Here is a 25,002-nt window from a genome sequence, read left to right as displayed (position 1 = left end):
AGCTTTAACAAAATAATTCGGCCGTGGAAGGCGTATATTTATAACACTGAGGATATTTAGGTACCGTTTGGTGTTTCACTGCGTAATTCAGTATAGAGAACACAGCCAGCCCCTTCGTTATATATACGAGTGCTCTCCCCTGTTTGAGCTATTCGCCAAGACAGCAGCGGTAGCACCCGTGGTGAACCAAGCCCGGAAAGGTCCACAAAAGGCATCGTTTAAGAGAGATGGTACAGCTCTAACTACCATAAAGCATGCAGAACTTACAGACGACGAACATGAGGATAGAAAGCGCAGTGAAGCCGAATCCCGGGTTGTCGAAGAGAAAGGAGGTGAGGTATATGAGCGGCAGCGCCGCGTATCCGTGTAGAAGGTTCAGCACAAATATCAGACCTGTCACAAAGAAGAAGAGACTCTTTATCACGGGAAGGCAAGACTGGCGACTTAACTTTCCGTATAATTAACATTTGACAAAGAGTGAAAGGGACGACGGGATTGCAGTACTTTTTCGACATTGTGCTTGATGTTCAATGTATAGAAATGCATGGCATAAACCCAGCAACAAGAGCACGTAGATTTTAATAAGGGCGCCGGAACCACGAGCTTTCCGTACGTATACCGACAGCAGCGCCAGATCACACAGGCTAGCGAGCAGACTAATCTTATCTTGTAGGAAACGTTGTACGTTTACAATTTGATTTGATTAGATTTGTTTTATTTCTAGTGGCTGCCAACAGCATCGCAGTCTTGGCGGCAGCTCACTACGTCATATACGTCAATTTTTTTTGCACAATGGACGGAGAATAATTAAAAAAAGTAGAACATCTGTCACGTGAGTTCACACAGCCTAGTGAGCAGACTAATCTTATCTTGTAGGAAACGTTGTACGTTTACAATTTGATTTGATTAGATTTGTTTTATTTCTAGTGGCTGCCAACAGCATCGCGGCCTTGGCGGCAGCTCACTACGTCCTATACGTGAAATTTTTTTACACAATGAACGGAGAATAATGAAAAAAAGCAGAACATCTGTAACGTAATAGTATGACGGAGAAGCAAAAATGCGATGACAAAGGTGCCCATGAATAACACGATTACAAAATCACGCAAGAATATATGAAAACTTTCGTGTGAATTCAGAGAAAAAGATAACTGTTCAGAAACATAGAATCGTATGTTTCATGCAGTCGTGACATTGAGCAAGGTAATGGAACGTCAGGATAAAAAGATACAAATGCCGGGGCAGGACAAAAACCGGCGCAGACGCGCTGCAGACCTCCAGTTACGGTATGCGTTCGAACACTGCCGTCTATCGGGCAACACTTTATTTATCAGGTTTAAGCAATCTATAGAGTACAAACAAGGTATCAAACGCAAGCGCATCTGTTGTTCTTTACATTAGCGTCTCATTTCCGTCGTAGCCAGATCCGCAGGCTCGCCAGATCTTGCAGGAATCTGAAACAACTGTCGCGCCACAGAGCCAGCGCCCGGCGCCATATTGATTTACAGTGCATCAACAAGGGAAGCTTCAGCCTAAAGCCAAGGATTTGACAACGAGACTTCTCTTTATACGCCCTAACAAAGCGAAGTAACTTATCGCAACGTTGTATTCTGGCTGAATTAAGCTTCCCTTCTTGGCTTGTGTTGACCAATTCATGGCTCCATATTCCTGTGTATACTTTTTGATTGGATTTCATGAACTAATAAGTCCGTTCGTAGAGTAGGCGACAGTTCAATAACAACCAATCGTCCGAAAAAAATATATGCCTATGAATTCAGCCTGCGATTGATTAATAGAGGCTGTAAGAAAACCAACAAATATTAAAGCACTAACCAGTTACTCCTGGTTTCGTGAGGTTGCCTCACGCAGTGCCGTGGTTGCTTCGCAACTATGCACTCGCTCGCACAATGTCCGCGTGCCACAGGAAAACGTGGCAGTGTTTTGGTCTCGCACATTCTAAGATAAGCTTCCACCCTCTGTTGGGGAGTACCCTCTACCCACAGAGCGATGATTTAGCGTCGTGCATTTGGTGACGAGGAAACCGGTTTCCAGCCCCGTGCGGTTGATGACACGAAGGTAATGTCGGTCGACGCTCGTGGTGCAGCGCAACCGGTGGTCCGCGTCCGCGAAACAAGTAACGTCCCTAGATAAAACAAGTAAATATAACTAGCGCTCCGCCGAACGTCGTCTGCTCACCCAATCAGAACGTCGTCTGCTCACCCAGTCACCGAAGCCACGCAGCTAGTTACGTTGTACCATTTCGTAACCGCAGCAGCGCCTTGCACATGCTTTTAACGTGCTTCGGCATGCATCTTACGAAACTGACTCGCGAAGCCCCGGCCTCTGAGATCGTGCCGGCTCACCATGTAATCTTGAGGGTCTGACTGGAGTTGACGACAATGTTTTTAACTGCCAGCAACAGATGGCGGGTCGGGTACGCCAGTTCGCAAAGCGTGAGGCGTGTTCTAATCATTACACTATCTGACCGCGGGAGAGGGGAGTAAGTTTCCCCTCCTTCTGAATTATCTTGCTCCGTGCCCTGCCCCCAAAACATTATCCTCTCCTATAGCGCAGACCTGCTCTTTAACGCTTAGCGTCCGGTACATTCAGGTCATGAATGACATACGCGTATACGCGTGGCGTATCCTTCTCGACAGGAAAGTGGAGAGCGTAAAGCTTTAAAGAAAAGTAACGCAAACGAGAAGGATTCCTACTGCCTGAGGACAAGATAAGCCCTAAAGGGCATTCCTTTTTTTAAGTGTGACAAAGTTCTTCTCGACACATTGGATGGGTAACATTTCGGTCATGTAGCGAAATTCTTATTGCCATTTTCCATGCATCCCGCTTCGCCAAACAGGGGCTGACGTGCCTCTATACTCACTTATGTCTGTGCTGGACAGCGCTCCTTCCTCGAAGAAGGCCAGCGGCATCAGCACGAAGACGGCGGTACCCATGTAGAACATGAAGTCGAAGATAAAATTCAGTACCCAGTAGAGCGCTGGGCTAAGCCCTGTCAGCAGGTGGAGGTGCTTCACCTGTGGCACATCAAGCTCTTCGTCAGCATTTTCATGCATTCTCGAGCCTATGCTTTTTCTGGCTGCATGCATCGGGAGTGATTGCAGAGCCGGAAACACGTCACGCTCGCCGTGTTTTGGACATCACCTATTCTCGCTGCAATTTTTCCTTCATCTACGTGCTGACTAATCTGCCCGTTGAAGAGAGCCTAAATACAAAGGTCTCAATAGCTCCAAAGTGTCTAAAGCGTAACATCTCAGAGAAAAACTGCTTTCGTAAACGATCAAGCGTTCTTTTATAGGGTGCTTCTTTTTAGCTGCACCAAACTTTTAAACATTGCCTCTGGCAGAAAGCAGTTCTACTAGAAATCAAAAATGCTTAATTAAATAATTACCATAATTACGCTAATTACCTTTTTAGTTACTTTACGGTGCATATTTTAATCTACAAATTGTGCCTAGGGAGCTCCACTTGGAACGAATTCTCTGGACTGCACCAATTTTCAGATAATAATTTTCAAAGTGTCCGACGAAATGCACTGGCGTTCCAGTTACTTTCGTGCTGTAGTGCATGAAACAGCTTATTATTTAAAAAATAACCTGGCAAGCCAATGCATTTCGTCGGACACTCGAAACTGGTGCAGTACAGCTTTTCTGCGAGACCACTCCACGGGGTTTCGGAACAAATCGAAAACTTAAAACATAGCGTGGACGCCCCTAAGCTTCGCATGAACAAACACATCGGCACCTATCGAATCGGTGGCTCTCGCCTAGCACAAGGTGTGACGATTTCTGAATAACTCGTATATAGTGTTGGTGAAAAACATTACGCCGTGAAAGAACGTTATGACGTATAGGCCCTCGCTTTCTCTCATCTCACGTAAATGTCAAATATTGGACGATATTTCACCACTCTTTTGTCGAGGTTTTGTCAATGCGAGATCTTGTAAGACTAAAATGAAAATATTTTGGCTGGTGTAGCCCTAATCCGGAATGCTCGACTTCAAACGCCACCAAAACTATTTAGCTAAGCCACACCTCAGGGCACTTGTTACCTTTCAGGTAGAGTCCAAAGCGTGCAAACGCACGTGCTGTAATATTTAACAATACTGTATTTCTAGAATTTACTTCATTACGCCACTGTATAAATTCTGCAAGTCCGCAACGCTAACACAAGCATGTACGCGCCGGTGTACCCCGGCAACACAAAGCAATCGCCGGTTGGGGCGTCGTATACGCTTTGGGGTGCATATTCATTAAGTGAATAAATGAGTATCAGCATCCTTTCAACTCCGACCAAAGGTGTTGCTATTCTAGGCACTGTCACATATTTATTTATTTGAATATACTGCCAATCACAAGGGTGTGATAGCAGGTGAGCCTATACAGTGGGGCAAATACTATTAAGAATAACACAAATTGTAATACAATACTGGTAGAAATTGAATTACGATTACTTACAACTAAAGTAAAATGACTGACACAACTGTGAGTAATATAGACAGACGGGTACAGGAAAAGAATTGGAACAATAATTTCAATAGATTAATAAGTCCAAAAGGGGGGGGGGGGAGGACAAGAAAACGCTGTAAATGTGACATTGGTGCTAGAAGACAAAAAGAAAATACATACTATGACACTTAAAATTTGTGAAGGTAGAAAGGAAAAAAATAAGCATAGTTTCGTAAATCAATCACGTATAAAGATAACGCAATTTTGCAGGTGTGGTAATTCGGTTTCAATTGCAGATAAAAACTGAATCAGTGAGGCATTTTCAATAATGCGCAGATGAAAGTTACGTCATTCTCTTATAGTTAATGGGGAAAAAATGTTGTTTTGAAACAATTGGTATGGAAAGGGTATTCAGCAAGCATTTGGAAATGCTTATGTCTGGTTGGACCTGTTTGTAAGCTGGAGAGGTAATTAGTTTCGTCAATATTTACTTGGTTATGAATATCTCCATATTGTTAAGATTCTCATCTTGTCAGCTGTGATTGGCTCACAGGTCTGCTACGGCCTGTCCGAATGGTTCAAAACGCCAACTTGGCGAAATTTGCAAATGTGGTGATGATGATTTCTAATGGCATTCTCATTGAAGCAGAGTGGTGCCAAACAGCCACATAAAGCCTGCTAGAGCTTATCAGGTTTTGCATCTGTTGGTCTACCATTTGACTTTCTCTGCTTTGTAAGCGGTGTTTACATGAATGCGACAAGTCGCGCGTCGCATCGCAGTCCTAGTACATCGCATCCATGTAAACGGCGATGATGCGTTAGGAAAGCAAATGAGATCCATGAGACAAGAGAAGTTAGCTCGAGGTGGGGGAAAATGTCATGTGGTGAATGCAAACGCCAGCGTATCGTAGTTGAGGGGGAGAGGAAAAGTTAAGATTCCTACCTTTGTGTTCGCTTTCACTGACTGGAGGAACCCAAGTCGCCGGGAACAGGCTCCGGCTTTTGTTCTTTCTTTTTTTTCGGAGTAAGGAAAGTGCACCAAACGTAAACGCTGTCACGTAGCGATTACCGTGATGCGCTAAAAGAAGTTCCATACACTTCTGTCGCATTCATGTAAACGTGACTATATTCTTTCTCCTAATCAAAACATCTATCTCTATATCCTAAAGCTACGTATACGCCAGTAACGACCCTGGCTCCCATCTTATTTATATGTTGTTTTTTTTCACCAATACACTATAAACGTGACGCGCTTATCTCGAACGCTGAGCAACCGGTCAAATGCGGCCAAACTAAAGTCCCTAAATAGGATAAGTACCGCCATCCTTTGATCAACGCCGCTTCTCTCTCTCCTGTATCTCCGATTGGACGAAGATAGCGACGCTGCGCCGTGCTCCCTATTGGGCAGCTAAAATAGGCGTCATTTTCCTTAATAAACCACTACCACTACTACTACTAGCGCGCACTTTCACTTCCTATGTTGTGTTTTTCCGCCTCAGAGCCATGTTGAAAGTCACTCTGCGCAGCCGCGCAGTCGCCGGTAGCAGCGGCGGCGCGCGCCCAGCCTGAAAGCTTCAACGTGGACTTTTTAGGGGTGCCACCGTCGACTTGCTTTCGCAAGCAAAAAGTAAATACAAAAAAGCGCTTTAGTAGAGGAGACGGCGGAGGAAAGAGTAGACGGCGGTACTTTTACTATATAGGGACTTTAGGCCGAACAGGCCAAACTAAAGGCCAAACTCACCTGCAGCGCCCTCTCGGCGATCGGGAAGAGGACGAAATTGCTGCACATGAGGCTCGAGACGAGCGGGAAGAAAATGGAGCGCAGCACCTTGGGCAGGAGCACGCGGTACGTGTTCTGGCTGCGGATGTGCTCGGCCTCGTCGCTCGAAACGCCCAGCTTGACCACGGTCTCGTTCTTCTCCGGTCGCGGCGCGGTCACGTCGAAGCTGAACGTGGCGTCGGCGTCGCCGGTCACGTTGCGAAGCCGGGCGTTGTTGTACGCGGTCGTGATCAGCGGCGCCGTGTGCTGAATCTGCCCGTTGTACCACAGCACGGTGCTGCGACAAGGACGCAATGTGCTGCGCCTCAAGACACTGGCGGGCTGCCGACAAGGAGGCTTTTTTGTGTCTGGTTTTCTTGGCGGCTTCTTCCGCGGAACCCACAGTCGGAAGAGAGAAATTTCGCTCGCTCGACCCAAAATCCCCAATCGGGACCTAACCCTTATGCAGACACAACCGTGGGTGAAAGAAAGAAGTAGGAAAGCACTGTGCGACACCAGTAATTCAAACGAGTCAGTCCAACGCGTAATCGTCACGTCGGAGCACGCGGTAGGTCTTAGTGCTCCCACTCTGCAGGCAAGGCTACGGCTTAGCAACTTAACAAATGCGCATCGATTAAAGACTACCTTGAACCAAACATTCTCGGCCAATACGCCAAGTCTCGCAGGTCACGTTCCGGGCCTGCACTTCGAGGCAAAAAGCAAAAAGCAGGGAGCGCTGGCTTTCCGAGGCCGGTGCCGTGATGTTATTGATAGGGAAAAGCTGGCTAACCGGCGATGTTGCCTGGGGCCCTGCTCCTAATTAAAAAATAGTAATAAAAGACAGGCGAAGCATTAATTCCGAAAGCAAATAATTAGACAGCTATAGAAAGTAAGGTTACTCGTTTCATCAGCATCAACGGCTGTGAACATTGGCTTACTAACTAAATAAGCACGTTCTCACGCGCGCACAGGCAAACACGGACACATCTCACTTGATGACTGCGGGCGCTCGCTGTCAGAACGCTGGCCTGACGAAGAGCGGCAGCAGCGGCGCGCGAATCCTCACTCGTGCAGAGTTACTGTATATGCTCCCTACGGGAGTAGAGTTGCGCATATAGGTCCGCCATCTTACCCGCCGACGCTTCCGTGTTAAGCAGAAAAGCCACTCCTCTTGAATGCAGGATATGGCGCGGCTCAGCTGCCGAGTGTGCTTGCTGCCTCATTCCGCGAAGGCCAGGTGGAATCGGCGGGCGGCAGTGCAGGCCATAGAAACTATGGCGCAGACGCAGCCCTGAAGTTGGCTTTCGCTCAAAAGGATACTTTTTGCGCATGTGACCAGATTTGGTGAATAGGGGCGCGAGCGGCGCGTTCAATCAGATGCGCAACTCTGCTCCCCAAGGGGAGCATATACAGTAGCTCTACACACTCGTGCTTCCTCTCTCTCCAACGCGAACTAGGCGCGCGAGAGCATAGCGCACACGAAGCCATCAGCTATCTCAGGTAGGCTAGCCTTCGAACCCAGCGCAGATTGCCTCCAAGATAAGACGCGCGCGGCCGCGCTCAGCCTCCGCAGCTGGAGTAGAGGACGAGACTCGCTCAAACCTGAGGAGATGCGCCCTTCCCCCTTGCGCGCTTCAGAAGACGGCGCGCACCATCCCTGCCTTCCTGCCTTACTAGCGCGAGAAGACACTGCCGCATCAAGCCACCATCCTTCACGGCTCAACCTCGCAAGCTCTCGCTCGCACATGAAGCTCACTGCACGCGGCCGCGATGTTCTCACACTTGGGCTTTATACGGAACACCACGGCAATGACGACGCCGGCGGCGGCAATTCACCTGGAGAGTCCATATAATTGCTACCGCAATAAAACGAGAGGCTTGGGGTGAAAGATATGGTGTTCGAAGTATTTGCGGTTTTTTTTCAGCAGTGCAACTTTCCCTCCGCTATGTAATATCGAGTGCTATGTGTTGAGTTATTGGTGCAGCCCAATATAACTAAATATTATGCACTATTGTGCATAAATTTTTAATTCTAAAGACATTTCTCTTAGCCAGTATAACTACCTGAACATGCATCAGAGTGGCATCATTTTGATTCTTCCAGCCGCGATGAGTCACGTACAAGAAAGGACGCAGACATGACAAGCGCTATACTCACCGCAAAAGTTTATCGGTATGGGCTAAAAAGAACGGATTCGCTAGACTTAACTCAGTATTAAGTTTCTTGGAAGAACCTCCTTGAGGCCATTTAAAAAGATGACTGTCGGCAGTAATGCACTTAGCATTAAAGCATCATAGCGTGACAACGTATTGCCCCCTCGAAACACCTTACGCATACATACAGCATGGGGCGTGTGCTGCAGCGGCACTACTCACTAGGGCTTCCCACGACACTCGGTGCCAACTAGCAGCGCCCCTGCGAAGCCTGCGCGTGGCTTCCAAAATGCATGACGACCCGGTGAATTCTCTAAGAAGTGCATCATGCGGCCGCTGGGCTTCTCTATCGCCCTTTTTACTGGACAAACTGCACCATCTATAGTGGCGCTGCCGAGGAGTCCGCGCGCCACCTCCGAAACGACATTCGTGGCGCGCCGGTGCGTGCGAACACAGAGAATTGTTCCCTCTCTGGCCCCACACCCAGTAGCGCGTACTCATTGACTAAAGTTGGCGATAGTTTTGTAGCGGCGCAACTATTGCCTCCAGCAACGTTTATAGAAGTTCTTTAAGTTTTCAAACTCGTCGCTGTTGCGCGGCGCCGCCGCAAGCAGCGGCGGCGAGTGGCGCTGTAGTCGCACCAGGCTCTAGCAAGTTTCATCAGGCGTGGGCAAACAAGTGGAGGCGTGCGTCGTGTCTGGTCGTGTCGTGTGGATTTTTGCAGTACACAGGCAGACCGCAATGCCGACGTGTTGCGTGCCCGGCTGCAAAAGCGGCCAGAAGACCAACGAAAATCGAGGCCCATCTTCTGGGCCCCGCGTGATCCGGCTCTACGCGCTGCGTGGGATCGGGCCATTCCTCGTCTGGACAAAAGGCTGTCAGACAAATCGCGAGCGTGCGATGTGCATTTCCACTGCCAGGACATATTGAAGACGTACGCCCACGTTGTTAACGGGCAAAAAGTCGAAATCGATAGGGGTAAATGGAGTCTTGTGGAAGGGAGTGTGCCCAAAGTTTTCCCCAACCTGCCATCGTATCTTTCAAAGGCGCAAACGAAAAAAAAGGAAGACGCCAGATCGGGACACGCTTGTGCTAGAGAGATCTTCGAATCAGTCAAGCTGTGAACCTCAAGATTCGGCAGGAAATTTTTACTTGACTTTGAATAGCGGTGTTCTCACTTTGAAGGATATCGAAGACGCTTTCTTGCCATCTACGAGTTGGCGTAGAATTGTCGATTATGACGAGAAGAGTAGTTTTCTTGCCTTTTACGCGATTAAGGCTGAACAAAGCACGCTGGTTATTGAAAAATGCGTCATAGTCGCTCAAGATGAGTGTGAGTGCTAATGGTCGTGTGGCTAAATCCCTTAAAGCTGTTGTCATCGCTGTGTCACAGCTGACAGATGTGCTCGCGCATGTTGACGCACTGAACGTGTGCCAGGGCTGCGAAAAGTATGCGCAGGAGGGCTGCTGTATGAAGGAAGAAGCAGCTGCTGTGAAGTTCTAACACAGAGCTCAAACTGTAGCCGTTGCTCGAAGCTTAAACTTAGGTTGACCAGACAGGTGGGCCAGGAAGGTCGTAGGCAAAGGCAGCGGCAGCAGAAACTGAACATTTTTCAAAAAAGAGCCGTGCGAGCGGCGTCTCGGCGAAGCAAACTTTTAAACAATCTGAAAGAGCTAAAAAAAAAACTGGAATATCTGAATCCGACTACAACCTCAAAGAAGCACCGAGTGTGTTACCACCTATTCAACAAGTTGCCATTGAAAGTTCTCTAAAACAAGCGAAGGCGAAAGCTCCTCAAGGGGCACGCTACAGCACGGCATGGATGATGAATTGCCTGCTCTTAAGAATCGCGAGCCCAAAGGCATACAGCCTTATCAGGGCCATGAAACTCTTGGCGTTGCCAACATGTAGTCGACCTAACCAAATTCTTTCTGGAATGCCTTGTGAATAGGGCTTTAACAATGTTGCACTGGAGAGCATTCACACCTATGTTAAACAAAAAGGAGGTACGTCCTTGCACAATCAAAAACATAAGGCGGCATTGTAATATTCAATGAATTTTTAAAAGAAGGAACATAAAAACTGGTAATCTTCAAAGTGTAATCGAAGAGTGGCAATAACAATGACCATATAATCATACTAATCATACCAACCAATAGTCATATTAACAGCCTGTAATCTTTTTATTCACTTTCAATAAAACCGATTCTGATTCTGACTGAAACAAAATTAAGAGCTATTTTTCCTCTTAATGAATGATTAAGGCTCATTATGCAAGATTCAGCCTTCAGTACGAATTATAGTATCATGGGAGCTGAGAGCCGAATCCTATCTGGGAACTGAGAACCGAATCTGTACATGTTATTATACTAACTATGATGTGTCTGCGAGCTTAAAATTTATGAAATGCACTCCGCTGCATTCGCGACCTGAATAATCAATGTGCAGCGGTGTTTTCTAGTATCTCCGCTGTTTCTTAAGCTGAACGCGTCTACCATAATCTAATCTGAATTGCAATTTTCATAATCACATAGGGTCTCGCCGCAAGAAATGCAGGCAAAAAAAATCAATAATAAGCACGGCTACACGAGACTGCACGCCGACCGCGCCTCCGACGAAATTCTGTAATAGCACACATTTGCTTCCCAACCTACGAAAACCTTTCAGTTTTCTCTGCTAGCCAGGAAAACAGTCAGTCAAAGTCAACGTATATAGAACCTGCGTCAAAACTACTCTTTTTGTCGTCGCAAGCGGTTGCAAGGTGCGTTTAATCAGTGAGCAACGTTGACCTTTGTCGCCTTGCACTTGACGCGAGCCTGCGCCAACCGAGCTCCCATTACAAGTGCCGAACAGTCCTGAGATATTAACTGCACGACTGGCTGAAGAGGGAAATTATTGGTTGGCTACGTCACTCAATATTTGCGCGCAAATAGTCGCAACTGCAAGTGAGCCGCCGCCTTCGCTTGTATTCTGTCGTCTGCTACATAGAGCCTGTTGCTGCGGTCGCGCCCCCTGTACCGGAAGTCGTTCTTGCGCCGCTTCGGGAGTACAGCGGAGGCGGAGAGTTTGGCAACTGAAGCAGGTTCTATAAACGTTGGCCTCCAGAGCCGGTGAAGAAGAAGACGGCTCACAAGCAGGGAGCGCGAGAAAAAGAACACGTTAGCGCTCTCGACTTGAGCAGCCGCGCTGTCTGCCGCTCCCGAGATCCCGCGGCTGCATGACTGCGCGATCTAAATAAACCGTGGCCACGGCGGCAACCTCTTCGCACCGCCTTTCACAAGCCCAGCCATGAGAGCCTTAACGCACCGACTCTACCAAGGCAAGAGTGACGTGGCCTCACGTGGTCCGGCAAACGTCCCGCAATGGTAGGGTGTCCAGGAGTTCGACATCGACATGCCGGACATATGGTTCGTCGAGCTGGACAACCACTTCTGTATCTACAAGGCTCCAACTGCGTTCCTGACTCCGGCTGCCACCCTCCGGCCCCGACTTCTACGAGGACTTGAGGGCAGCCATCCTCGCTCACTACGCCACCTCGAGCTCTCAGCCTCTCTCCATTTCAACCGTCGTGTCATTTCGCGTCTTGTCGTCCCTTATCGCCTGCGTCCACCCGTGCCGATCGTCAGCACGCGCCGGCCCCAGCATCAAACCTCTACTCGGTCCGTAAGCCTCCTCCCCTTCTCAAGGGCAGCTGCGCGACGACTCTTTCCAAGGTATTCACTGGGCCCAACTCGAGCGCTTTCCGCTATCCTACGTTCCGTCGCTCGCCTTCCTTGGACGTTCCCGCAAGCTATGCGCTTCCCGTTCGGGAGCGCCTCACTCCTCACCGATTCAAAGGCTCTTCCACCGGCTCCAATAGGCGCAAATTTCGCTCTCGCATGCGCGGCGACGCCACAAACACACCCTTCGCGACAACCCGACCACCGCAACCCTGACACGCGCCTTGTGCAACTATTTCAACCATGCTTCGCGCTATCAGGGGGGGCCGCCCCATGTTGCGGCGTCACTATCGCCTCCAGAGCCGGTGAAAAAAATTGGAGCACGCTTAAACTTCGCTTTTTTTTTTTACGCGATAGCGTTATCGGGCCCCGTTCGCATCGCATATTTCCTTGAGTAGGCTACACTGCAAAACATAACGTGGGAAAGCCAGCTTACAAAGACCAAGCTTACACCGATCCCCTTAAAGTGGGCTTCACTTTTAAACAGAAATGCATTGCCGGGAAGACGTTTTTCCGGGGGCAATATAAGCCGTCTTATATTAAAATGTGAAGGCCCGAGGAGCTTTTTTTATTATTTTATTGTTTCCTAGTGCCCCGACGTGCGCGCGTGTCCAAAGTGCATTAGGCAGGCCAAGTTCCAATTTTACCTGCCGAGGATGCGCCTGCCATCTGGATAAGGTAAGTGGCCTACGCGAGCGCGCCGCTGTTGGTAGGGCAGAAATGCAAGCAAAAGGGGTTTGTGGTTGAGTTTCCTCATAACAGCATTATGTTTTCTCGTACATTCAAATAACAGTCCGACGCCACCATGTCTGTAGGTTGTGGTTAAGTCGTAATTTACAATTTTTCTGACGGATTTCACTGTGAGAAATTCTATTTTTTTTCACTGACACCTTGCACCACGCGGAGGGCCTGCGCGGTCGGGGTGGTTCGCGATTATTTTCTCCGCCACGGACGCCGACATCCACGCCGACGCCGGATTTTCTGCGACATGGGGCCCTTAACGCTATCGCGTTAAAACACGCTAGTACTATCGACTTGAGCGGCCGCGGTATCGCCGCGCCCGAGATCCCGCGGTTCTATGGCTGACCGCCGTGGACACGGCGGCCACCTCCTTGCGCCGCATCCCATAGGTTTATTGAATAATGGCACATAGTCTGTGCATTCATGGCGCAGCTCGCTGAAGCGTTGGCGAGAAAGACACTCATTGAAAAGTGGCACATGCCCAGTGCATTTGAGGCGCAGCTTGCTAAAGCGTCACGATGCTGTCCTTGATGAACCCGCGTGAAGTGGGTACGATTCAGCCTAGCACGAGAGAAATTGAATTCAAGGATATTAGAGCGCAGGTCTTAGGCACCCGTTCCTGCGTTTAGCGTCGGCGTTGTCCCTCGGCGTAGCCGAGTGAACAAGGTCTTCGAAGAATTAAAGAGCGAGCGCGGAGCGTAGCAGGCGATGAAAGACTGCGATGGCGAAGAAAGCGCGAGGAACAAAGCGGAGGAGGGGGACTGCAGCGGAATCATGAGGCAGAAAGCGGAGCAGGAGAGTATGGCGAAAGCGTGAGAAGAAATGCGTATTGCCGCGCAAGATAGGCGACGACCGCTACGAAATGGCGCTAGAGAAGCACACCGTACGTCTGTTCACCGATGGGATGCGGCGAGCGCGTCCAACGATACCATATATGGAAACAAAGCACTGCATGAGTGGAGGTCTGTCTGCGGCGGCTGCTGTAAATCGCGCCCATGGGTCACCCACGCGCTGCCTCTCGCTATCTCCCGATTATCGAGGCAGTCGCGCCACACTTCGCTCCGCTTGCAACGTGCCGCACGAGACAGATTGTCCGCGCCCGCCAATATATCGCGAAAGGAAAACACGTATAGAGCTGCGTTCAAACTTCGCATTAGGAAGTATGGTAATCGTCGGTGAATTTGTTTAGCGGTACATTCGACTGGTCGAAATGCCGCAGAGCTCCTCTCCCGCTGCACTGCTGTTACCGCACGCTGTTTCCCACTGCACGCGCAGTGCCGCCTGTTGGTGCCGCCGTGAAGCCGCGCTCGGCGTGGGTTCGATTATGCCGAGCATCGGGGAAATTAAAATTGTATTTTTTTGTCATTTATAGTGTGTCAGGTTCCCAGTAGCAATTACCTATAGTTACTGAATTTGGCGTCAAAGACGTTCATTAACGAGCGGCACACACCTACTGGCACATCCCCCGGCAGCCCAAGTTGGTATCAGAAAGGTTCTATGAAGAACAGGACGCAGGTACACATATCCAATGACCCAAGTTGGTGGGACGGTTGTTTTCGGACCCTGTTCCTTCAGAAACAGCAGCCCGATGCTCTACCCACTCGACCCAGGATTGCGGGAAAACAGACAGACAGACAGACAGACAGACAGAGACATACAGACAGACAGACAGACAGACAGACAGACAGACAGACAGACAGACAGACAGACAGACAGACAGACAGACAGACAGACAGACAGACAGACAGACAGACAGACAGACAGACAGACAGACAGACAGACAGACAGACAGACAGACAGACAGACAGACAGACAGACAGACAGACAGACAGACAGACAGACAGACAGACAGACAGACAGACAGACAGACAGACAGACAGACAGACAGACAGACAGACAGACAGACAGACAGACAGACAGACAGACAGACAGACAGACAGACAGACAGACAGACAGACAGACAGACAGACAGACAGACAGACAGACAGATAGACAGACAGACAGACAGACAGATAGATAGATAGATAGATAGACAGATAGATAGATAGATAGATAGACAGACAGACAGATAGATAGACAGATAGATAGATAGATAGATAGACAGACAGACAGACAGACAGACAGACAGACAGACAGACAGACAGACAGACAGACAGATAGATAGATAGATAGATAGATAGATAGATAGATAGATAGATAGATAGATAGATAGATATAGATAGATATCGGTGAAGCCCAATATAACTTAAGATTTAAGTTTCAGTTTTAAGTTCCATAACTTTTAAGTTCCAAAAACATTTCTCTTAGCAAGAATAACTGCCTTAACATGCAGGCTAGCGGCGGCATTTTGACTGAGTTTGACGGCGAGATCAGTCACGTACAAAAATGACGCAGATTTGACAACTCAAAACAAAACTTTATTCCTATGGGCCAAAAAGAATAGATTCGGTATAGCTGATAACTCGGGATGAAATTTATTGGAAGAACCTTCTAGTGGCCATTTAAAAACATACTGAGGTACTTCGTTCTTTTTCGTTTGTTTGTTGTTACTGCAGCGAGGAACATCCCCATAATTTAGCGTCATCGTGATGACGTCTTGGCATGCAACGCGACCGCGCTTGTACACGGCTAAATAGCGACGTACCCCGTCGCCTTGGTAATCTGATAGCCGAAGTGGACACTGAAGACGTATTTGAAGAAGTTGCCACTTGCGTAGCCCAGAAGAGCGCGGGCAACGTCCACATCCGTAGCTACGTCTCTTATGAAGTATTGGCGCCGATTACTGAACATGGGCTCGAAGTAGCGCTGCCGGAATTCCTCCTCGTCGTCGACCTGCGAGAAACCCTGAAAGACAAAAGCAGCAGGCTTCCGACACTGCTTACGACTAGCAGGGGAGGACAGAAACCTTAATTACACGAAAGTAAGCAATAACCCATTCTGGTCCAATGAATCCTGTGGAATCGTATAGCTTTGCAGGAATTATCCGACATCGAGAAGAACAGCGTAACTATTTTCTTCTTTCTTCTTTCTGGGGTTTTGCGTGCCAAAAGCAGTTCTGATTATGAGACACGCCGTATTGAAGGGCTCCAGATTAAATTTGACCACCGGGGGTTCTTTAATGTGCACTACAACGCAAGCACACTGGCATTTTGGCATTTCGCCTCCATCGAAATGCGGCCGCCGCGGCCGGGATTCGATACCGTGACCTCCTGCTCAGCAGCGTAAGCGGAACTACTTTCAGAAAATGTGAGTGTAAGCTATGCTAATGACATAATGTGTTGACTTCGTACCCCTATAAATAGGACTTTCCCTGATATTCCCATAAATATCCATGCTGGACATCACATTAACATTAATTAGGCCTCCGTGATGTTATGTTTAAAGCCTGCTGCCTAATACATGCATGTATAACCTGCCTTGGGTGGCATAAAAATGGTCTTCAAATTATCTCTGGCTATATTTCTCACCTGTACACTGCAACAAGATTTCGCTTACAATGCACTGTGTTGTTGAAAATTCGCGGGAAAAATCCTTTGGCTAATTTCCCAGAAACTGCAGCGAGAATTTTGCCTTTATTTCTTCCCAGTCTTTTCTCGTACAAACACACGTAATGTAAATTTTCACTTCGTCAAAAACATTCGGGCCACAAAGCGTTATTTACAGGAAAACGTGAGCATACACGTTGAAACTTGTAAAATAACACCATAAGAACTTATTTGCTATAATATTTATCGGTATTTCGCAAATTCCTTCTGATCACGCTTCATAACCTCTGTACGCGACATGTTTTTTTTTTTTTTTCCATTTGTGCCCAGTGGTGAGCTAGCGGTAAAGCCCAGTAGCACAAAGTTTGCACTATTGTAAATAAAGTTTAGGCCACATAAGTATTTCTCTCAAGCATAAGCGTCATATACGGTGTGGGGGGGGGGGGGGGATGGAGGTGTAAGGGGGGCTCGCCCCCCCCCCCCCACCTCGAATTTGTCCACAAGCCGGGCCGCAAGCCTTAGGCAGCACCAATTCCTAGTTGTTACAATGGAGAATGTTACAAGGAAATTATTTTTGTACAAAGGAATGAACCACGCATAAGTAATTAACATTCTTGATAATCTCAAATGATAATTTCTTTAGTGTGCCTCTCTCATTGCACAGCTTGTCAGGCTTCAACAAAGTTTCGTTATAGTTTCGTTATTCAACACAGTATTGCGTTATAAATGCAGCAATTTTCAGTTATAACGTATTTGCGGAGATACTAATGTCCGTGTTGTGTTTAATAAGGTTTCTTCTGTTCTCTTATTCTGTTCCCCCTAGTAAATTTTGCAGGAAACAGTGTTCCGCACTTCTCATTCCTAGCAGGCGACGCGTCCACCTTACAAAATGATTGACAGAGGCACGACTCGTAAAGATCTTGCACTGCCGTCGCGTCGCCTCTCACACAAGCGTTGACGAAAGGACAATGCTGACCAATATCACGCGTGCTATTTTTACAGCCGAGCTGTATATACGGCTACCCCGACAAATTTTCTGCGCCTGTGCTTGCACACCATTGTGTCGACAAAGAAACATTTTGTCTCCAGAGCTAGCGTACCAGAATTATGTTTTCACGTATGTTCAAAGTACAACCCGATCCTATCGTATCTGCAGGTTCCGCGCAAGTCATGCTTTGCAAATTTTGTGGCGCACTTTACTTTGAGAAATTCGATTAGTTCAATAACGCCCTTGCGGCAGGCGGAGGGTCTACTGGAATGAGGATATATGCTGCACTCCGGCACACCTGTTTGCGCGCGTGACGAACGTATCCACACGATGCATCGGTGCTTGATCAGTGGGCGACCATAACCGACATCCAGCGCAAGACTTTAAAACATTACAATTACGCGCAAGCATACGGATGCCGCGAACGTGCATCGCGGCGTCGCAGCACCAACGGAAAGCGCCTGAACGAGGTCGTGCACGCTACATTGATCTCTACGGTACGACGCTTTGTTGTGGTGGCGCTTGTGTAATGTGCGCCAACAGTTTCACGTTAGGCTTGTACGCGCATCGTTGCAAGGAGCTTCGCGAATGCAAGTCACCGCCGCATTCGCGATCCACGGAGGAGGGCCGATTCACGACGACGACGACGACGACGACTCACCACGGCGAACACGACGATCTCCGGGAAGTTGTACCCGAGCGTGTCGTCCACGTTCTGCACGTCGCGCAAGCTGCCGCGCAAGCCCCAGAACTCGAGCACGAACAGCAGCCACAGCAACAGCGGCGGCAGCACCCAGCTGAAGAGCGGCATCCGCTTCTCGCGCCACACGTGGATGGCACGCTTGGTGAACACGGCACGCAGGCGAGCCAGCAGGGTCGCCTCCGAGGCTGTCGTGTCGACCATGTTCTGCACCACGGGAACTGCGTGTTTCCCAAAGGGGAGACGAGCGATATAGTACGCGTTTCACGCGGACAACTGAGCCTGTCAGTTCCAAAACGAGGGGAATAAGAAGGAAAGAAGCAACGGAGTGCCGAAAGTACCGAAAGGAGAGATGAGCTGTACTTCAAATCACAAATTTTCACGGGCCCTGCCGTATATTATATGCAGGATGTGCCAGGGATGCCTGCTCTTCAATTAGCTTTTAAGTTCCTAGTGTACTATTTTCTATATAAGCACTATGACTTTGATACGGCACGAACAAATCATGGCCTTCAGAAACTTCCGGTTAATATACCTCGTAGTTTAAACGCTCATCCAGAAGTCTATTTTTTAATTAGGGAACATTTCAACGGTAACCTTCCTTCAACTCATTTAAACAGTTCGCTATTAGGAGAGATGTAAAACAGTATCCTAACATATGTAGTGTTTTCTTCTTCAGTGATCTTATGATTCCTATATCTACAATGAATGATTTGCAACCATCAATGACAAATGTTTTGAACTACTGTTTTGCATGCTACATAATGACTTGCATCGTTGAAATGTATCTTAGCTTCGTACAAGTTACTTTTTTATTTGTTCCTCTTATAACGTGTGACATCGAACGTGTTTGAATTCCACTTAGTAACTTTGTAAACACTGTCTAACATTTTGTCGATCTTATGCTGCAACCGCATCTGCTTGAACTACCGAGGGGATGCTGGGCCTTTGTCAGGTGTTGCAAAACACCTACAGCCCAATCTTCTGCGGTCAGCAGTGAATCGAAATAAAACGTTTGTTGTTGTTGTTTCCTAGGCGTAGCAGGGGGTCTAAATTATTCCGGAGTCCACAACTCAGGCATGCCTCATAATGAAATCGCGGTTATGACACGTAAAACCTCCGAATTAATTTTTTTAATGCGCAGCATTCTTTGGCGATTACCCAAGCAATTTTGGCCGCAAAATCGTCTGTAATGCAAAAGCATGACACCTTTCCCATAAGAATACATAGGGCTCATTAGGAAATACATAGGGTTGGGGTGGGGCAACTTTAACTTGGGAGTGGGTCAACCTGAATTTGGGGGTGATATTTTGCAAGTGTTTTCCTTTCTTTCACTTCACATAGACATCACGCAATAGAACCACTTCAGTCTGCTTGCAAACAACAGTGAAGGCTTACCAACAAGAAAAAATAAACGTAATCGGCGCTTCAAAAGTGATGGTGGAGCGACCAAAAATTACGTGTTTTCTTTCCTGCGGTGCCCGACCCTCTGCGTGTCCGCCTCGATAACGTGGCAGGCAGCGAGGCGTGTGCCAGAGATGTGGCCAAACGCATAAGAAAATTTGATACAAATATTGAATTTTATTATCGTGTAACGATACCGGGAAAATATTTGGTTAGTACCACACACAAGAAGTTCCTGTTGTTCGAGACGGAATCTTTTGAGCGCCTGGACTACGAGACGCCGTATTGGAGTGAAGGTCTTGGACTAATTCTGACCAAGCATTGCATCGAAATTCTGGTGTGTGTCCTTCTTTGTGTTGCGCAGCTGCGCTGGTGAATGGGCCGCGCAGTGCGCGAGACAGGACATCTACACGTGGTCACTGTTGTCGTTTACTTTTGGCTTCCATGGCCGATGCGTCATCCTGGAGGGCCTGCGGAACTCGCTGCTGGCGGTGCACGTGATGCTCCTCTCCCACGCTGATTAGGACGTCCTCGAGGGAGGTCATGGTGAGGCCCAATGACTCGATGCCAAGTTCCTTTGTCCGTTGCTCGATATCCTGCATTAGACGACGAGTCTGCTTACAATGGTAGTAGTCTTTAGGTCCAAAGGAGCTCCACAGGGACGCCATACAGATGCAAATGATTTGTTTTCCAGCTTTTCTCGTCTTTCACGAAAGAATGGTTGAGTAGCACAGACAGACCGCTCTACTCGTCTAGTCCTCGGAAGCCACGTGATGTGTCTGCAGCAAATAAAGGCCTGCTGTGCCACAAACCAAACTAAACAAGCTTGTCCTCGCCTCCGGTACCAATATGTTTCACCCAGATATTCACTGTAGATCTATTGAAGGCAAGATCTTCAATGCCTTCAGTGAAATCTTCAAACTTCTTCCCGCGTTCTTTTTAGCGCTTCACATCTTAAACACTGCTATCATGTAGCATATTTTATATGCAAGAGAGGTTCCTTTCTATTAGTACCTAAGCTCACGACACCCTTCGGAGCTTTTCTTGTCACCAAAAAATAATCGTCCTCCGCTCTAAGAGCCTTTCTTAAGCGCTGTACGTCCAGTACTTTCAGATCTCGAACGACATTAGCGTATCAGCGTGACACAGCGTTCTTTACAGGAAAGCAGCTATTATAGAGTGTTAAAGAAAAGAAAACAACGCACGCGAGACAGATGAAGATTATCGTTTGACGACAATGTAAGCTCCGAAGGCTGTAAAGTTTGTTTAGAGCGTAGTTAATTACCACCCCTAAAAGGAATCGCAGTTTCATAAATAAAGAGTCCCAGTTACTCCATCTGTTATTAAATACCGGGTAGACAATTTCGCCATAAATTACGCCTCCGTTCCACCCTGTGAAATCAGATGTACAGCGAAGCTGGTGTGGACGCTAGACATGTACCACCGCCCCAACTGACGTACGTCAGACGACGTTAAACAAGAACCACCCCCACAAGCAACGTACGTCACGCGCGCATGCGCGTGCGCGGAAGTGCAGCATACGTCCGCATTCTTCTAATCGGTCCGCCAAGCGCTAGTGCCTTGTTGAACTAAATAAACGCTTAAAAGTATTAAATTGCGTCAGAAAATTTGTCAAGTACCACTTACACACAACCTGCACACATGCTAGCATCGGATTGTACCTCAAATATAAGGGGAAACAACTCTGTTACGCGGAAATTTAAACACAAGCCCCTTTTCCAGCTGTCGTGTTTAGGTGAGCATGCCACGAAAACTTCCGCCCAACTACAATCTAAGAGGTTCGCTGTAAAAGTAGTCGCTGTTACTTTTCTTCTTTTCAAAGGGGCACTGAAACACTTTTCTAACTAATCATAGAATGGCCTCCCTATTAAAGATATGAATCAGCGCTCGCGGTTGTCTGATCGTCTCGCCGACGATGGGACTTGTCGCGGCGCCAAGTGGCGGCCGCGGCATCTGCGCTATGCAGCACGCCGGTGCCATCTCTCAGGCCACGCTCAGCAGACGCAGCTACGCGCAACTGGCGTCTGTAGACCAGAAGTGCAAAGGTGAAATATTTTTTGTCGTTTTAAAATGGCAGGCATGTGTATTTCTTTCTTTATTTAAATCAAAATTAGCAATTATAGTTTTACTGACCATGTTTTCGCGCTCACGCAATCCGTCTAACTATTGGTGGGCATGGCTGCTTGCGATGATGCTGCAGGACGACATTCCGAAGGAGAGACCGAGCGATTTACGTTGTTTTTCGCATGAGATTGTAAATCCCCAGCTCCCCAGCGTAATGTGGACCACGCCTAATTTTCGATGCGGGCGAAATGCGAAAACACCCGTGTACTTAGACTTAGGTGCACGTTAAAGAGCCCCAGGTGGTCCTAATTTTCGGAGTCCCCCACTACGGCGTGCCTCATAATCAGATCGTAGTTTTGGCGCGTAAAACCCCATAATTTATTAACACGTGGTTCACGTGGTAACAGTGGCCTCGTCTACAGATCAGCAACATTTTCTCATTATGTTCAGAAAGTGTTTCAGAGCCCCTTTATTAAGTGCTGGGTAATGTTTTTCCCCATAAGGGAGCCGCGGTTACTTCCTTTGTTGCTTCTAGGCGCTGGATAAACGAATTCACCAAAAAGGAGTAGCCGTTGCTCCCTTTGTTGTTCCAGAGTGGTGAGTAAATGGTGTCGCCGCCGCACCTTAAACATGTCAACGATGATTTTCGTGGCGATGATCTGTCCCAGAAGGAACACCGCCTCGTTGGCAGAGTCGCTCTGCACACTCGCTTTTGGCGCGTACTTGCGCAGCAGCTCCACAATGGCCGGCACGTCGCACTTGGTTGGCAGCTTGTTGATTTGCATGCGATAGCCAGTGCTAAAGCGATGCTTCAGGAACATCGGTGAGCCGGTGCACCTGCGTGATACAAACGATGAAAATTTATTCACAATTACCGAATGTATACCGAAGGGACAAAGGTAGCAAACCTGCGGAAATCCGCTAGGTGGAGGAAGGTTCATGGAAGAGAAAATTTTCATCCGCCCGACTATAGCGCACGATGCTCTAAAGGAAACCCCAAATGGGTTTCTCAGCATAAAACTTTGCAGTTGAAGAAAATTTTCGCCTGGTCTGGTGTATCAAACCCGGAACCAACGCATTTCCGGGGTGCTCGCTCTACAATCTGAGCCACCCAGCAGCTAGCAGACTGCAGTGACAGGCCGAATTATGCTACAACTCGAAGCATAGGAAAGAACGCGTCAATTTGATATTTCTTCCCCTTTCGTGGAGACAGAAAGGTTATTTATTGCGACGAAACAGAAATCGATGCATGAAAGAAGGACCGCCACACGCTTGCAATAGGGAAGATCCTCACCTGTCATACTGATCTGGTTTTAGCCCCAGCTGGCCTCTATCGCGGTCACTAGTGGGCCTTCACTCGTGAATACCACAGTTTAGTGTGAATATTCCGTACAAGACGAATCTACGGCGCAGCGATTATTCTGCTACAGTGGTAATGGTATGCAGCACATAGATTCGTCATTTCCTTGCTAGTGGCTAACAGACATTCTTGTGACGTTATTAGAGACGATAGTCTTTCTTGGGCTACCTAAACACGAAAAATTTTGTCACTTGATTGAACCGCCCGGCCTGTCACTTGATTCAACCGCCCGGTGGCACGGGGTCATACACGTCAACATTACACAGCGTAAAGGAAACCTCAGGCCTATTTGAGGCAAAATATATGTACATAACCATGATCCGCAGCGTTCACTTAATTAAGAGTACAGATTGAACTCGTTTTTACGTTAGTAAATGAAGAACCAATGTGTTAGAAATGGTGTCGAAGAGACGCTACGCGTTAAAAACAAACTGCAGCCGTGGCTCTGTAGCCGGCTTTAGGCCAACGGTAATAGAAGGTCCCAACAGATGGCGCGAGAGCAGGGCGAACGCGGGAAATTTGAATTGAATTCAGCAAAACCTCCATTGCATCCATCATAGGAGGAATGAGAGGGGAGGGGAAGAGCGTGAGGGGTGGGAGGGTTGAGAAGAGAGGGTGTTACGTATCAGCGGAGGCAGAAGACTGACGTCTTTCGACGTCATTTGCAGCGAAGCAAGCAGATATACGGCCAATTTTTATTATGATTTATATATGTAAATATTTTAAGAAAGCATCGTTTTGTACAGACACGAAGGCCAGATCTGAGCACATACACAATCGGTGCTGGTTGTCGCAATTATAACGCAATCTTTCTGTTGACAACGATCAATTTGCGGAGTCGCCAGCCCGTTGAAGACAGAAATACTAAGTTCAGGTAATCCAATGTACTATATAACAAGGGGTTGCCAAATACGGCACGCAGGCCTGATCCGGTCAGTGGTCGGATTAGTTGCTTGCACCGGATCAGGAGCTTTGAGCCGGCCATCACTGTCTTGCATGCTTAATCATGCGGACGGCAATTAAACTTCGCTGTTCGATATCTCAAAGCACAGATTCGCTAGAAGAATTCTGCCAAGTGAAAATCGACTACCTCTATTTTCCCCTCTACAGTCGGGCACCAACGACCACAGAATCTGCACCCATACAAACGTGCCTGCTTACTGCAGCCAGTCAAAAGTTAATTATTCCATTTTTGCTAATTGCTCGACTAGCAGCGATAATTATCATCTCACTTAGTGTCCCCCTCGCCACATAATCCTACTGTAAATGTGGTCTTCACGTACGTCTCAACGCCTAATTAAAAAAACTGTCAACTTTAATTTGATCGCCCTGTTTGAACGGCTGTGACACTCCTGAGTTCCTTTGTGTGTGTGCGTGTGTGTGTGTGTTCTGATCTCTCTCTCTCCCTTTCTATGTGTGTGCATTTTTCTTTATCTTTCTGTCTCCCCTTACCCCTTCCCCAGTGCAGGGTAGCAAACTGGATATCTACCTTCCGGTTAACCTCCCTGTCCTTTGCCATCTCATTTATCTCTCTCTCTTAACGCAAAACGTGAGCAGATTAGCAGGTGCAGGAACTAGTGATGGTGGATCTTGCAGGCAAGAAGCAAGCATACAGATCCTGCATAAAGCCTTATGAGGAATCAAAAGCAATATGTCATCGAAAAGACAATAAGTCTCACTGTCGCCCGAAAGTTGAATCATTGATTGTGATAGTTAAATATTAGACAGCTATACGAAGTAAGGTTAGCACTTGTATAAGGTGTGCATAAACTGCTGTAAACACTCGCTTACAAACTAAATTAACAAGCACGCTGACACGCGCGGCCAGGCAAACACGAACGCATCTCAATCGAAGGCCGCGGACACTGGCTGTCAGAATGCCAGCGTGTTGAAGAGAGGAAGTAGCAGCGAGCAAATTCACCTTCGAATTCACCTCTCACTGCAATGCGAACACGGTGCGAGCACACAGGCCACATGAAGCTTTCAGCTATCCCGGGTCGCCTAGTCTTCGAACCCATCGCAGATTGGCCCCAAGATAGGGCGCAAACGGACATTAGAAGCAAAAGTCCCCAATAAAGAACCACCAGAATTCTCTCAACGTAACCGCCTGACTGCAAAGCACCGCTGCCACCACCGTCAC

General features: G+C 47.8%; 2 protein-coding genes across 3 annotated transcripts in view; both read right to left on the bottom strand.

Moving 5' to 3' along the window:
• The window catches only part of LOC119448964 (phospholipid-transporting ATPase ABCA3-like), a 32,702-nt gene extending 24,130 nt beyond the window's left edge, over positions 1-8,572 (bottom strand). Inside the window, 4 exon segments of the mRNA XM_049666588.1 lie at positions 268-393; positions 2,882-3,035; positions 6,208-6,523; positions 8,568-8,572. Coding sequence (XP_049522545.1) covers positions 268-393; positions 2,882-3,035; positions 6,208-6,523; positions 8,568-8,572 — 601 coding nt within the window.
• A 6,729-nt stretch (positions 8,573-15,301) lies between these two features.
• The window catches only part of LOC119448963 (phospholipid-transporting ATPase ABCA1-like), a 50,981-nt gene continuing 41,280 nt past the window's right edge, over positions 15,302-25,002 (bottom strand). For both annotated transcript variants that reach the window (XM_037712167.2, XM_049666161.1), the window contains 4 exons: positions 22,126-22,339; positions 19,851-20,013; positions 17,975-18,234; positions 15,302-15,684 (listed from right to left, as the gene is read on the bottom strand). In XM_037712167.2, the coding sequence (XP_037568095.2) occupies positions 15,469-15,684; positions 17,975-18,234; positions 19,851-20,013; positions 22,126-22,339 (853 nt within the window). In that variant the 3' untranslated portion in view covers positions 15,302-15,468. The remainder of the gene's footprint in view (positions 15,685-17,974; positions 18,235-19,850; positions 20,014-22,125; positions 22,340-25,002) is intronic.

Source organism: Dermacentor silvarum, chromosome 4 (genome assembly GCF_013339745.2).
Source record: "Dermacentor silvarum isolate Dsil-2018 chromosome 4, BIME_Dsil_1.4, whole genome shotgun sequence".
NCBI classification, from domain to species: Eukaryota; Metazoa; Arthropoda; class Arachnida; order Ixodida; family Ixodidae; genus Dermacentor; species Dermacentor silvarum.
This window is presented reverse-complemented; position numbering and strand designations above follow the sequence as displayed.